The 16,223-nt window shown below is 38.6% G+C and overlaps 1 protein-coding gene across 1 annotated transcript in view; it reads right to left on the bottom strand.

The window, feature by feature from the left end:
* The window catches only part of NEGR1 (neuronal growth regulator 1), a 1,123,335-nt gene that overhangs the window by 652,856 nt on the left and 454,256 nt on the right, over positions 1 to 16,223 (bottom strand). The window contains exon 2 of the mRNA XM_069092781.1: positions 6,799 to 7,031. Within this exon, the coding sequence (XP_068948882.1) occupies positions 6,799 to 7,031 (233 nt within the window). The remainder of the gene's footprint in view (positions 1 to 6,798; positions 7,032 to 16,223) is intronic.

Below are 16,223 nucleotides of genomic sequence, written 5' to 3'. Positions count from 1 at the left end.
TTTTGGGGCTCACTTTGACAAGTGTTCTGTGATTTGATCAGATGAAAGTCTGGGAAGCCATTGTTGAGAGTCCCCCGGCTTTGAAAAACCCAGATGTTCATTTGGTATGGATGTAATGGTTGGGCAGTTTGGAAATCTGTCTACTTGATCTGTTTCTCTGTCTTGATAATTCTGTCTGTATATTCTGAAGTTCGGGGTACTGACCTTTTTCCCCTGAACTAGGTAAACAATACATATTTTACTGATTAAAGTAAGCTTGTCAACCCATTTTGAGTTACTTTCCTTTAACAAAGAAGATCTAAGAACCTGTGTTGGCAGCAACCCTGGGATGCTGGGGTGCTTGCTGATAAAGGTATGGGAGAAAATATGGGAGAGAACAGATTGGAGGAGGGTATATTCTGTGGGACTGCTATTTTGGGGTGGTGGGTAGGGGAAAAACGGGGAGAAAATTTGAAACTCAAAATCTTGTGGAAATGAATGATATAAATCAGAAGTTAATAAAGCATTTGAAAAAGTGAAAAAAAAAAGAAGCAAACATTTTTGAAAAGGGATAGGGTTAAATGAGAAAATTAGAATAAGTGGGGGGTGGGACAGGATAGAGGGAAATATAGTCAGTCTTTCACAATATAACAATTATGTAAATGATTTGGGAAGTAACACATGTATAAACTATATTTAACCGTTTATCTTCCTAGTGGGGGTGGGTGAGGAGTGAAGAAGGGAAAGAATCTGGAACTCAGAGTTTTAAAAACAAATGTTTAGAAAACATTGTCTTTTACATGCAACTCGGAAATAAGATATACAGGCATTGGGGTATAGAAATCCATTTTGCCTTGCTAGAAATTTAGGGGGATTGGGGAGGATATCAGAGGGAACAGATTGAGGGAAGGGGTATTCAGGATGCTTGCTATCTTGGGGTGGGGGTAGGGGAAAGATGGGGAGAAAAATTTGTAACTCAAAATTTTGTGGAATTGAATGCTAAATACTAAAACTATATTAATTAATTTTTAAAAAATCAAGGCTAGACTGGATGGGCTCTAAGGTCCCCTTTAGCTGTGTCTATGGTCTCTCACATCTACATAGTGTTAATAATTTGGATAATGCTGACTCAACATCCATTCATTCAATATTGACCAAGATTTTCTCAACTCTCTAATAGGTATAAAACAGTATGTTAGACTTTGTTTGCTGTACGTTTTCCATATAAGGGATTCTCAGAAATGGAAAGAACTTCAGTTGCCACTTAGGCCAGTGTGAAGTCTCTCTATAGCATGTCCAATGAGTGGTCATCTAGGCTCCATGTAAATACTTCAGGGGGGAACTTACTCCTTCACAAGGTAGCACATTATATTGAACCATTTCATGACTCAGTACTCAGGAATCATGAGGTAACTGTTTAATGAGCTTGTATTTTCATCAGCGGACTTTGCAATATCCCAATGGTTTAACTTCACAATAACAACATTATAGAGGAATGGCTCCATTTCCCTTTTCAATTTCTCCCTGCCCCTACATTTTTGAACAAGTGAATTGGAAGCCGTTTGTGTATTAATTATCACACAACAGAACCAGAAACAACAACCAATTAGGTGACTTGATTTAGCATCACCATGTTGTTTATAGATAATGACATAATTAACTTTGTACATGGGTCAATTACTCAATTTCCTCCCTTTCTAAACAACACTCAGATTGCAAGATTCCACAAATTTCACAACACTTTGTGTTGCCAATTTTCAGAAAGAAGGAAAACAAAGGGATGAATGAAAAGGTCTTTACCTAATAAAACCCATTGTGGGTCTTCATATACTGTACCTGATATAATCTATTTTCTACCTGAACATGCTAAGTTTTTTCTTCTAGTATTTTTTTTTTAGTTTTGGGGCAGGTTTTGAAGGTATCTTAGGAATAATGCATTAATTCATTGAATATTTATTAACTAATGACCATGTATAAAAGACTATCTAGCCCATTTTAGGAATGAGTTGAGGAAACTGAGTCCCAAAGATGTGAAATAAGTTGCCCAAGGTCACTCTATTTAGTTGAAGATGAAGGATACAATTCTTATAAGTTGAGTGTGCACTGCTCCCTTATTTCTTAAATTCTTCTTTTCTGTAGCTAACATATTTACTGACATCCCTACCTCTAGGAAACTTAGTGCACATAACCCATTTGAGGGGACTTTTTCCTTCCTATCATTTAAGATAAAGGAAATGGAGAAAGAGAGAAGAAAAATAATTGGAAGAAGGGGAGAGAATGAGAATGGGAAGAAAATTAAAAGGAGGATGAAGAAGTGGGAGAAAAAAATTGATTTTGAAAAATGGCTTCCAAACAAGCATCCGTAGTCACAATGACTGACATGGGCTTAGTTTATCAAGACAACGTTAATTGGACACCATAAATCAACAGTATCATTGCTTAATTATTAAGTGTGATTATTTGAAACTCCCCTCTTATAATTCAAAGACATTTGATGACCAAAAGTTTTCCAAGTTATCAAACTAACCATGTCCCCATTCAAGCTATTTGAATAGATATTGGCTTCCAGTATTTTACAGCATTGAGAAGGAGAATAGATGCATTTGTCATCACATTGGTTATTTTATCTATCGACATGTGGTTGGAGTGGGGATGACTTCCTATGACATTTATTTACTCGAGATTCTGGTTTACCTAGCTTATTAACGTTTTCCCCTGAACTTTGTTAATATAATTGGAAAACTGCCCACATGTCAATCAGTTTCTAATAAATAATTACATTCATAAGCACTGAAAAAGTATTAAATCCTTAATTTGACTCGTAAAATGCACTTGAAAAGTCTGACATTTTTCTTCCCTCTCATTTTCTAAAGGACACGTTTGGAGCATGTCCATAGTATCTATGCAATTTTTCTTTTAATACAAAGAATGACTTTCCTAATCTGTCCATAATAAGTCATTATTAATCTGGGTAGGTAGGTGGTGCAGTGAATAGAACACTTGTCTGAGAATGAGGAAGACTCATCTTTCTGAGTTCAAATTCAATATTAGGTATTTACCATTTGTTTGACCATGGGCAAATCACTTAACCCTGTTTGCCTCAGTTCCTTATCTATAAAATGAACTGGAGAAGGAAATGGGGCACCCCTGCATTTTCTTTGCCAAGAAAATCTGAAGTGGGGTGACAGAAAGTTGTATAAAACTGAAATGACTGAAAAACAATAATAATAATAAATTACACAAGCTGATGTATTTCAATTTATATTTCTGATGTATTTCTAATTCTAAGGACACTGACTGATGATTACATACTTCAAAATAAGTATTTCTTCTACTGGCTAAGGAATCCAAAGGTCTCACAATTCCCTTCTTTACCTATATTCAGAGTTTCCTCAATTCATCCCTGAAAACCAGGAAAAGGCTCATCTACATATTTGAGACATGATTAATCAATGTTTCATTCTATTAGTCCATTCTCTATGTTCTATGAATATTTCCTTCAAGATATTATATGCACATAAGTAATACAGAATTCTAAAAGTTAAAATTTTGAACTGAAAGACATATAGATAGAATGCCATATATTTGTGGATAATCACATCAAAAGTCCAGATTAGAGCATTCCAAGGTTAGGAAACTCTAAAAGCCACAGCAGAAAGCACTCTGGTTTGGATCCAGAGGATGGGAGTTGAATCATGTATTTGCTATTTATTTTTAGTGTTATCTTGAGGAAGTTGTTTCTCCAGTTACAAAGAAAAGGATGCTGATTTGACCTCTGGCTCTGTGCCTGGCACACAGTAGGTTCTTAGTAAATATTTGTTTAATTGACTTAGCTCTAAGATCACTAGTAGATCTAAATACTCTGACCCTATGAATGCTATTCCTAGCACCAAATTGTGGTGAAAGACCTCAGGTTGTTTTGGACTTAATTAGGCAGAATAAACAAAATGATAAATACATTATAAAATACTTTGGAGATAAACATATTTGGGCAACATGACTGGGGGTTTTCTTAACTGAATTGTTTTCTACATATGATATAAATGATAAGCAAAGAGAAAGAGAGGGAGAGGGAAAAGAGAGAAAAAAGAAAGAAATGAATCATTTCTGTAATAGGAAATATTTAAAATATATAGATATAATTAAACATTATTGCATAAATTACCATCCTTGATGACTTTATATATTTAAAGTCTTCAAGTATATCTATTTCTATATATATTACACACATATGCATACATGCATGCATTCCCATATGTATGTGTATGTGGGGAAACCCCTTCCTGCACTGTGGATCAACAATTCTTCTGTAACTCAAGACTTAGACTGCTCTTTGGGGAACTAAGAGCTGAAATATCTAGTCTATGGACCCAGAGCTAGTCAATGTTGGTGGCCAAACTGGAAGCCTGAACTTCTTCACAGCAAAGTCAGCCTTCTATCCTCTACATTCTACTTTCTTTCCTTTTCCTCTTCCCTCTCTCCCTTGTTTCAAGAAGAGTCTTTAAGAAAGAAAAACACTGATCAACTGTAGCAGCAAGAACCCTAGCTTACCCACGGTGGCTGCCAACACAGCTTCTTAGATCTGCTTTTCAAAAGGAAAGCAAATCAAAATGGGTTAACAATCTTACTTTAGTTCAGGGGGAAAAGGTCAGCACCCTGAGCTTCAGAGAATACAAACAAGTTACAATGAGAAATTACAAGCAGACAGAGAAACAATTGAGCAGACAGGCTTCCAACTGTCTGACTAATATTATATCCAAACTACCAGAGAGGGAAGCACCAACATCTGGGTTTTCTCAAAGGCTGCACAGAGTCTCCTCTGGTCCCAACACACAACACTTCTCAAAGGGAGCCCCAAAACAAAATTTCACATCGGGATATATATAGCCTTCTCCTGGCTCAGAGAATGTCACAACTCTCTTGACTCACTACCCAATCACAAAGCATCAAGGCTTGGGCATTCCTGAAAACAAGCCTCCCACCATAGGCTCCATGTGTCCACATTCAGCCTATTAGGGGGCAGAGTATATTTTCAAATCAAGGAAGTTTCTCAGAATCACTTAAGCCTATCAAAGGGCCTACAGAAAGGGAAGAATTTAAATTCCCATCCCCATAACATCAACTTAAGAGTAATTATCCCTTTATTAATAGTCAATTCTGAAAGTTGAATTGCTTAATTATAGGAAATCAGCAGTCATTAGCCTATGGAATTATGTTTCAGATCCCTTTTTTTTTTCATTTGGCACCAAGGAACAAAGATAAATTACCTCCTTTATACCCAAAGAGTGTCTGACCTAGAATTGAGGCTTTACCAAAGTTCCACTAACGAATTGGTATTGCATAGAGCACTGGGCCCAGAGTCAGGAAGACTTCTCTTCTTGAGTTCAAATGTGCCCTCAGACCATTAGTAGTTGTGTGACCCTGGTCACTGAAATTGGTTTGCTTCAGCTTCCTCATCTGCAAGATGAACTAAGAAAGGAGATGGAAAACCACTCTAGTATCTTTTCTGAGAAAACCTCAAATGTGGTCATGGAAAGCCTGACATGACATAAACAACCCAACAACAAGACAAACAAGAAGCAACATTCTCAACATTTACTGTTCTTCCCTGCTACAAACGCTTGAATTCAAAAGAACTTCATATAAGCAGAAACACTAAGGAAATACTAATTTAAGTAAATAGATAGATGATGGGCTCATGATGACATGCATTTGGAAATCCCATTGGTAAATGCATATCCCTTAACAAGTTTCTTCGATGGCAATCCCCAACCCCTCATACTCTGGGATTAATTGACATAGCAAGTGTTCCTGCTATCTGCCTCTCATTCAAGGGACAGTGTCACATCCTGAAATTCAACACAGTAAAATGTTAGAAATGAGTCATTATTCTTCTATCAGTTTGCTTTTCTTCCATTCCACAACATCATGCCTTTGCATATGTGCTCTTAAACTGGAAACTCTTCTGCAGCCCAGAAGAACCTGATCATGTTTGAGAAACAGAAATTAATGTAAAATGTGACTCCTTGAAATTTTATTCAGATAATTTAGCTCCATACATTGCTTTTCTTTTTCTCCCTCAATGACTCCACTTTGATTTATGTATGGCCAAATTAATGTCATCTTCCTTCTTACAATATAGTGCACAAGCCATCTGTGCCTTCATGTCATGAGAAGCAACATTTCTAGGCTAACCCACAAATCCTCCACAAGACATCCACCCACCCACAGGCTGGGGGCTTCATCTATTTATCTTGTCATTACACGGGTACAAATGAGGCCTGAAAGATTATAAGGAGTTCACTAGTTACAGCTCATTCTTTCCCCATTACTGCTTGTCCTTTCTTTCTGCTTATATATCACATGGCTTAAATAAACTAAGACTTTAGATAACCTAAGATAAATGGCAGTCAGTAATCACTAGAGATTGAATCAAAACTCTAAGAGAAAACTCTTTACTTTTCACTTTTATAGAACTGTGGAAAGCATTCTAATAAATGCCAATACTTTAGTGCATCCATCCTGAGTCCTTAAAGATTTATGGAATGGGTGGGGGCTCGAAGGTAGAAAAGGAGAAAAAGGCTTATAGAAAAAGAATCATCTTTGGGTCTAAACATATTTGCTCTTGCCTTGATGTTTGGTCATGTAAATGCTGTAACAATCATTATCACTAATAGAAATTATGATACAAATATATGAACACAATGACAACATGCCTTTTGTTTCAGTTGCCTACAAAGCATTTCAGTCTCTTAATACTGATCCTTACAAATCGCGGCTGGCGGCGCTGCAGCAAAGTGTGTGGGAACACTCCCTTACCTTGCACCGTCAAGTGCACCTGCATTGTTCGAGGTGTGTGTTGAGTCTGCACAGAACACGTGTATGGCCCGTCATCTGTCACATCGACATTCTGGATCTGGAGGCTGTAGTCCCTTTTATTTAATGTGGAAATTGAAACTCGAGGATCCACGGACCACTTATCACCTCCCGCAAAAATAATACTTGACCGGTTCAGCCAGGCGCCCTTTGAAGCTCCATCTTCCAAATAACACCTGAAAATTACAAGAGAGAGAAAATTGTTAATCAAAATGAAAATGTGAGCCCAACCGAAAGCCTTGGTGTTCTGCCTGCATTTCCGAATGCTGTATAATGATGAGGCGGCAGGCACAAACACAAGAAATAACAGGGGCCAGGCAGAAGTTCACAAAGTCTTTACAAATTTATTTCAATTGCAAATGAAGCAAGACTGAAAGGGGAGGTCTTTGTTTAAAAAAAAAATCTCTTCTTTAAAGCTTGGAAATGTGTTTATTTTAAAACATTTTCCACCCTGAAATATGGCCAACTTAGTACTTTATATGTAATCAGCCTTTCCAAAAGTGGAGTGGAAGATGCTGTAAGGGGAAAATTAAAAAATAAAAATAAAAACCTTGGACTTTGATTGAGAAGACTCTGGGTCTGGGTCAAAAAAAAAAAAAATCATTGCTCAAAAGGTGGAAATAACACCTGTTTATATGTATCCAACTCCTTCATTTTACAGGGGAGGATAGTGAGGCCCAGAGACCCTAAAAACGTCCCTGGCATCCCACGAGGAGTAAGGAGCAGAGACAAGACTTAAGCTTAGCCCCTCTGATTGCTAATTGATGATTGTTTCTACTATTTCTGGAGTCATGACTCTGTGACTTTTAACTAGGTGACTTTAGAAAAAAATATTATATCTCTCTCAACTTGTTTCCTCATACACCTTAGAGAAATGATAATATTTAGATCGCCTATGTCTTACAATTTTCAAGAGGATGAACAGAGGATATAAGTCTTCCTAATTATAAAGCTCTTACAAGTGATTATTATTTCCTGATTCTCCTAGGTTTCTAATAATAGAAAATGCAATTTGAGGCAAACTTTTTCATATGAATCACTTACTTGGGCAGCGTTTTGGAGTAGATAGAGCAATAAATTTGAAAAGAGAGGAAGTGATTGGAATCTTACCCTTTCTACTTCCTAATTTATATAAGTTTGGATACCTCACATCACCTTTTGGCCCCAGTTTTTTTGCCCATAATACATAGGGCTAGTCTAAGGTGACCTAAAATGTCTCTTCCAATTCTAAATGTGTGAAGTCTCCATCTGGGGGTAAAAGAAACAAATGTAAATGGCAGAGAGTTCACACTATCGGGCTGAAAACTCACATCTTGATTATAACACCTCAGACTCCAGAGAACCACAGAAAGCAGAAGGTACAAGGAGGGCAGGGGCTGTCCCATATAAAAATATACTTCCTGAAGATCTTTCATAGGTATATATATCACTGTCATTTAGGGAAAGTCTTCCTGCACCTCCCAATCTGGTAAAACTCCCCCCTCTCACCCCTTAAAAAAGAGAAATCATTGAGCAAAACACCTGGTGCAATGACCACACCAGGGCCCATCCATAACAGTCAGCCCTAGCAAAGCCTTTGGTGGTCTCTTTTTTTTTTTAATCTCTAGTGCCTGGTACAGTCACTGTGGTAAAGTATATCTTTTATCACTGCTCACTGAATTGATGATTGTTGAACCTAATTTTTAAAATGACTCACTCAGGGTCACACGGCTAGGAAGAAGGGAGACAAGGTGGTAGAATCGGGGGCTGTGGGGCTCACTTTATCACTTTTGTGTCTTCCCAAGCTAAGGGCTGCCTTTGGGTGTGACTGAAGTACACAATGCTTCAACACAATGGATGCAGTGAAGAGAACTTTTCATTGGAAAAAGCAATAGACATGTTGGCAGAGTGGTGAGAAGGCCATATTTTATAATACACATACATAAGTAGGCATATGTGTGTGTATGCATGGATATGCACATAATTCATGTTTCAATCACGTGTGTCTGTATGTGCGTATAATCTGCATGCATTTACTACTCAATCCCATGGACATTCATTCCATAATTCTTTTTAGGCACTATAACAACCTGAATAATGAACCAAGTGATGCATTTCGGAGGAGGGTGGCAATGAGCAGATGTGGAGGCCACAGCACTCTTTTTTGTACATGGCAATGCCTTTGGCAGAGCAGAGTGCATCTCTCCCAGTGCGGGGGCTGCTCCCCGAGAGAAGGGTCTGTCTTGTTTCTGGCTTGGTAAGGTATCTGGCATACAGCAGGCACTTAATAATGGTGACTGAACTGATGCACTGAATGCCTATGGCCATAGAAACAGATTCTGTGTCTTCCTTTTTAATCGTGTATTCCACTCTACACGGGAACTAGGCATTTGAGACGCAGGACTAGGATGGGGTGGACCCTAGTGACTGTTCCCAAGGCCCACATTTCTCCAGTTCATCTTGAAAATGTTCCATTACAAATTAAAGACTGGTTCTCTTAAATGAGTACAAAGCTGAACTATAGAATGAAAATACACATACATCGAAATGGTTTGACAGCACATCTCAAGCATCCCTCAGGGGATTGAACATGGGGCTGGAGATTGCTATCAAATTGTAGCTGCCTACAATGGGGCGGCCACCGCCAACTGTACAAAACTAATCAGTCCAAGGGAAGAAAAAAAAAGGTACAAGGTATATTGCAGAATCTAATTTGCAGTCAGTCATGCCATCTGCAGAATCCCAACCAGTAGGAGTCTTAAAGGTCATTGTTAATTGAAAATCTTTTTTCCTTATGTATTCAAGGGAGAAAATGTAGCCCCCCTTTAATTGCATAATTAAACAATTATAGCATATCACCATTCTTAGCAATATGTGGCAAGATGATGGGAGGGGGTGATATGTCACATTTTCAATATCATTATTTGGTGTCAATGTCCTAAGGAAGGTACCCAGGTAACCATATATAGGAATCTAATCCCAAATTAAGTACCAGTTGGCTAACACATTTTTTTTTTTACATATAGCCTTTGGAAATTAGAAAAAAAAATATTACAAAAATTCCTTTTCTAACTTAACTAACAGAACACGAAAAGCCCATCCCATTAAAAATATGGTCCATAAATTAACAGTCTTTTATTATTTGGCCACTGGGTGACATATTGGATAGAGTGCTGGACACAGAGTAAGCATTACCTGAATTCAAATGTTGCCATGGGCACTTAGTAGGTCTGTGGCTTTAGTCACATTAAGTAACCTCCCTTAAGCTAAGTTTCTTCATTTGTGAAATGGGTATAGTAGTGCTACTCATTTCATAGGGTTGGTAAGAGAATAACATGAGATAACACATGTAAAGTAGTTTGTAAACCTTAAAGTATTATGTAGATGCCCATTATGATTGTGATGACTCAGAACTTACTATGAATGTGCCATTTCCTGAATGCATTGCTGGGCCAAGGGCAGAGTATTAGAATGGGCAACACGATGTCACTGAAATTCAAATCCATCCAATTCAGCAAATATTTATGAAGTAACTAATGGCAATTCTATATAGACGTCTACATCAACATACAGATGTGCACGTGTATGCAACACTTACACTTAGTGTAGAGAAACACCATAAAGGGCCTTCGTGTAGAGACATCCCGGCTTGTGCTGGCCCCTCATCAATGCCATTCGTGTGTGTGTGCACAATACACACATGCATATGTCCATACACAGACATATATGTATATATGTTCACACATACAATGCATGCATATGTGTATGATTTTGGAGAATGGCAGGGAAACTGAGAGGGTCTGATACTTTGGCCTGCTGACGTAGCTAGAGTGATTCAGGGCAAGGACTAAAACTGAGCCCCTTCTATTACTTTAAGTCCAATATTCCATCCATGGTCTTAAACAATATTATTTTAATACTATTATTGTTATCATTCTCAACTCTCTTTAGAAAAAAAAATTTGTGGGGTTCAAATAAAACCATTCCCAGGGTAATTTGATATTCAACTCTTGTTTTTCTATTTAACATTCACTGAACTATTAAAATGTAGGTAAAGAAAATAATGTATTTTTAATGGAAATGGAAGTGTTGATGTGGCTGATCATCTTCACGCCCACCGGAAATATCATCAGGTTAACTGCTGCATAGACTAGAGGAAGGAAAGCCTGCCTCTGTGCACCCATCTCATTCTGGGGCCAGCTCTTTGTCAAGCTGCATCGGCAATTCGGGAGTATATGAACTGATGGGCAAACTCTAAAGGTTTTCTATCCAAAAACAAATCTTAGTCTGAACAATAGTCTTTCTAAAGTTAAGTATCATCCAAAGGAAATTGGAAAGGTTTTCTTGGCATAAAGTAGCTGAAACACATTATGAATCAGGAATTAAAAAATGGTGAAATGATGTCATTGATGAAACATCTGATTGAAAAAAAAATGGCAGGGGCAATGGATGACTGGCAGAAGGCCCTAGTGTCCCTCTGGTATGTTTGTGATATTGAGCAAATTTGAGGGGAGTCATCAGTTAGATCCAGGATCCACACAGATCCCCTATTTTAAGTACAGGTTTGTTTTTTGAGCGTAGTGCCTTGGGAGCTGCCTGAAGCAGTTAGGTGACACAGTGTATAGAATGCCAGGTCTGGAGTCAGGAAGATTAGTTTCTGTGAGTTCAAAACTGGCCTCAGACATTCATTAGTTGGACGACTCTGGCAAGTCACTTAAATCTGTTTGCCTCAGTTTCCTCCTCTGAAAAGTGAGCCATAGAAGGACATGGAAAACCACTCCAGTATCTTTACCAAGGAAACCCCAAATATGGTCATGAAGAGTCAGACATGACTGGAAAACAACTGAAGAACAAAATTGCCTGATTAGATACACCAGGTTAGTAATTCCTCATGGGCAGGTTGTATGTTTCCTTTTTCCTTTCTATCTTCCCAAAGGGCCCTAGGATAAAACTGCACACAAAGCCATTTTGACTATCTATACATGATCTGAACAGACAGGAGTTTGAAGATACTCTGGACCTTCCATTTGGCCCAAGGTTCAAACAATGCCATATTCAGTTCATTTCAATTAAATAATTATTAGATTGACCATCATATGTTCAATATTATAGATGAATCTGAATTAAATAAAACCTCAAGACTTAAATCTTATGCCAATCTATGCTAACAGGCCAAAGCAAGAGATAAAATAACCAAATTAGTGCTCTAAAAACCCAGTGGAGAGACTGGGAAGGGTGAGGGATGCAAGGTAAGGTCTCTTGGATGTGGAGAACAGGACATTGACTTGAATTTCAGATCTTCTACTTTTACCAACTGCTTAACTTCTTCTGGCCTTAATATTATCAATTCTGAGCTAGGAGTCTGAATAAATGACCCTTTCTATCTTTGAGTCTAGGACCTGATGATCAATCTATAAAATAATATTTGGCTTAGACTTCCTGGAAGAAATGGGATTTGGCCTGGGTATTAAAAGATGAATCAGAATCCTTAGTCTTTGGCACTAGCTGGATTTCTTCTCATCAAGCTGCATTCAGGATGATCACGATCAAGCTAGACTAAGCCTGATTGACACAGGCTGTGAGATTCTCTTCTGCAGCAAAAGGATTGGAAACAAGGACAGGGGAGAGTTTCATTGTAGGGCAGATTAGCATATCCAGGTAAAAATACCTGCTTGAAAATGAGGCCCATGGCATCTTGTGAGAAGTTCAGCTCTTTCATGTTCCTGAGTCCCTCTAACACATTGCACAAAATTATATGTGCTGCTGCCACAGCCAATCCACAACACGACAGGGCTTCGTTCTGCTTTATGGAAAGAGATGAGCCCCACTGCAGATGTATTGATTAATGAAAGCCCTGATGGAACACCACTAATTAATAAAAGAAGAAAAGTCTAACTCCCTTTGGATTCAAAGGCAAGTCATTTGAAAATGATTTTCCAATGGACAGGTGAGCAAACCCTCTGACTTCACAGCTGTCCCCGCATTGTAGTGGGTATCTCTAAAGCCCGCAGTGGAACAAGCCTTCAAAGACCAACAAAGGAGACTGACGCTGGGACGTGTTCAGAACCTCGCCAAGTCTCTATACTGTTTCTCCATACAAAGAAGGTTTGACATCCTGGCTTCCATGCTGAGCACAGGTGAGCAGAAGTGAAGCAGTGATCAAAAGGCTCGCTACAGATCCTACCTCGAATTTCCTACCGGCCACACTAGCTTCTAATGGCTCTCATCCATGTTACAACTGGAAATGTGAATAAATTCAGATAGTTAAATCAATATTCCAAATTTCCATTAGACCACACTCTGAGGCAAGGAAAAATCCCATTCTCTCTCCTTGTGGGGGAAATTATCAACAGAATAATGAGCACTTCTTCTAATTAATGTCAATTACCTTCTGAATCACCTACTCCAGAATGGGGGGGGGGGGGTATTTCATGGTGCTACATAGGAGAATCTGCAAAGGGTAAGGTGCATTATGGCCATTAACTGATCTTAGTATGTAATTTGGTTATGGAGAGATGGATAGCTTGACAAGAGATACAAAGAGATGTCTCCTTTTACTGCCTTGATGAGGTTATCGCATCCACCCTAGGCAGTAAAATACGTGGAATGATGCTTTCAGAAGATACCCGTGTCCTCCCTCTGTGCACTCCCTGTCTCTCCTCCCCACTCTGACCCCCAGCTCTGGAATTCTTTCATTCCTCACATCTGCCCCTTGAAGTCTCTGCCTTCCTTCAATTCTATCCCTTTCACCAAGCAGCCTTTCCTAATCTCCCCCACTGCCAGTGCCTCTCCTCCCCAATTTTCCTTGAATATTTTCCTTATTCGTTTGTTTGTTTATTTGTTTACATATTGTCTACAACATCATATTGTAAATTCTTTGTGGACAAGAACTGGTTTTGCCTTTCTTTGTAGCCCCAGAGTTTAGCACAGTGCCCGGCACCAATTAGTTTATCTACCTATCTATCTATCTACCTATCTACCTATCTACCTATCTATCTATCTATCTATCTATCTATCTATCTATCTATCTATCTATCTATCTATCTATCTATATTATTGACTTGATCACAAAAATAGGGATATTACACACTCCAAAAATTCTAAGTCAAGGGAAGAAAGGAACTTCAGAGGTCAGAGAGAAGAAATCTTTCTTTTATAGTTAAGAAGACTGTAGCCCAGGGTGGGAAAGGATCTAACCCAAAGGTCAGAGGAAGTTACAAGCAGAAGCAGTATTTTGCACTCACTTTTTCTGATTTCAATCAGAGCTATATTCGACATTCTATTTTATGGCAGGAAGAGATAAAGCCCAGCAGTATAACAAGGTCCAGGCAGCTGGAGAGTTTCTTTTTTTCAAGTCTTTTTTAAATAAATAAAGAAGGAAATCTTCCTCCTTTAGGAACATGTGGAAGCATCTTAATCCCATCCCTTGGAATACAATGTCTAACTTGCCCAATTCAACATGGGCCAATTCTCTTTTAATTCTGCTCCCAGTGTAAAAGAACATTACTCCTCTCTTTCCTCTAGAGTACTGACTGCAGATGATTTCTGAGTCATCCCTCGGTCCCTTCCTTTCCAGCAACATTCACCCGGGTCACTGGAGTTTTTTCCAAGGTTTTCTCCTCCGGAGCTTTTATCCTCCTTTCTATTCTCTGAATGCTCATAGATAATCATTATAGAGCAGGGAGGATCTCTAAAGTCATCTGGTCCAAACCACTTGATTTTACAGATGAGGAAAGGTGGGCATGCCGGAGATGGTTAAGTGATTTGGCCAAGATGATAGAAGTAAGGACAGTATTTGAACCCAGGTTCTTGAGCTCAAGACGTAGTGACTCCTTGTATTCCATTATCTTTTACAAATGCTTTCTTCACCTTCATGAATTGGCAGCCCCTTCTCAAGCTCTCTAGACTATCATGAACATTGTTGATATCACTCTGGGCTTCCCAGTTACTCCTTTTCTTTCCAAATAAACTCGACATACAGCCTCCCTACCTTCCTCTTTCTTTTCAAGCTCCAGATGCTCAGTTTTCAACTTTCTTAAGACCCATGGCTACTCTTTCTAGTGTTCTTCAAACACACAAAGGCATGATCCCACCTTAGATACCAATTCTGGCCCCTCCCTTGTTAAATTTGCCAAAGGTACAGAAACTCCAACTTATCACTCTAGCAAAGAGGGTAAGATGTCATCCACTGATATATGCCCTCACTCAGTGAGCTTTGCTGTTGACCTTTCTTCTGCTCCTCCTCCATCTGCTTCCTATACCTCTTTATTTTTAGAAAGCCTCTCTCATCTTCAGAGCTAAGGGATAGGTCCAAATCTGTTCCTTCTCTATGTTGGAAGTCCTAAGAATGTAGAAGTGACTCTTTCCAAAATGCTCAAGCTACAATTGATGAGGGTTTGTTTTTTAAATAAATAAGAGCCCCACCTGAGACCTCCCTCAGACAATGACAGATCTCAACCTTGACAATTGCCTAATGGAACGACCCCCTTAGTTGATCTCAAGGAAATTCACAGAGTATTAGAAGCCATCAAAATGATCTTGAGCCTTCAATGTCCAAACAAAAGTACCACGGCTCTAGAGTCAGAAGACTTAAGTACAGACCTCACTTTTGGCACGTAATTCTTATGTGGCTTTATAAATGTAATTGCATCTTGCTAAGTCTATTCATTATTCATTTATTTTTTTAAAAGCAATCAGGGTAAGTAACTTGCTCAAGGTGTTTCTGGGTGGGTGCTAAGTATCTGAGCCCGGATTTGATCCCCAGGACATCCTGACACTGGAGCCGGTGCTCTTACTCGCTGTGCTACCTGGCCTCCCCTATTAATTATTTATTAAATGAGGACATTAGACTAGACTTTAGAAGCTTTCTGTAGCTCAGATTCTATGATGCTTTGGTCCTTTCTTCTACCTTCCCTGAACTCCAATAGTATTTTGTTCATCCCTCAGAGTTGCCATTTGATAGATTTTCGTTGGGATCTTAGTCATCTCTCTATATGTAGAATTTTTTTCTTCTGTTTTTTTTTTAATTTTAAATGCTTTATTAACTTCTGATTTACACCATTCGTTTCCACCAGATTTTGAGTTACAAATTTTCTGGCTGTTTTTCTCTTCCAACTGGTTTTTTAACTTCTTTTAGAGTATTTCACTCTATCCCCCAGAAAGCCTAAGACACTGCCTTGGGCAGAGTAGGTGTTCAGTAAATAGCTGATGTTTGATTGACTTATGTAAGGTAAGTACAGCCTTCTTCTGAAAAGAATTATGCTTAACCATATTGAGATGAGACAGAAATGCAGTGATTGTTTAAATATATGCTGATCTATTTCCAAAAAAAGCATCAAGGAGTGTTCCAGGCTCTCATCAATAATACTTAGGAGGACTTTTGTCCTTTA

This window comes from Petaurus breviceps, unplaced genomic scaffold (genome assembly GCF_028583685.1).
Source record: "Petaurus breviceps papuanus isolate PSGF00001 unplaced genomic scaffold, PetGlider_PUasm1.0 207, whole genome shotgun sequence".
In the NCBI taxonomy this organism is placed as follows: Eukaryota; Metazoa; Chordata; class Mammalia; order Diprotodontia; family Petauridae; genus Petaurus; species Petaurus breviceps.
Note: the sequence above shows the minus strand (reverse complement) of the source record. Positions and strands in the feature narration are given on the sequence as shown.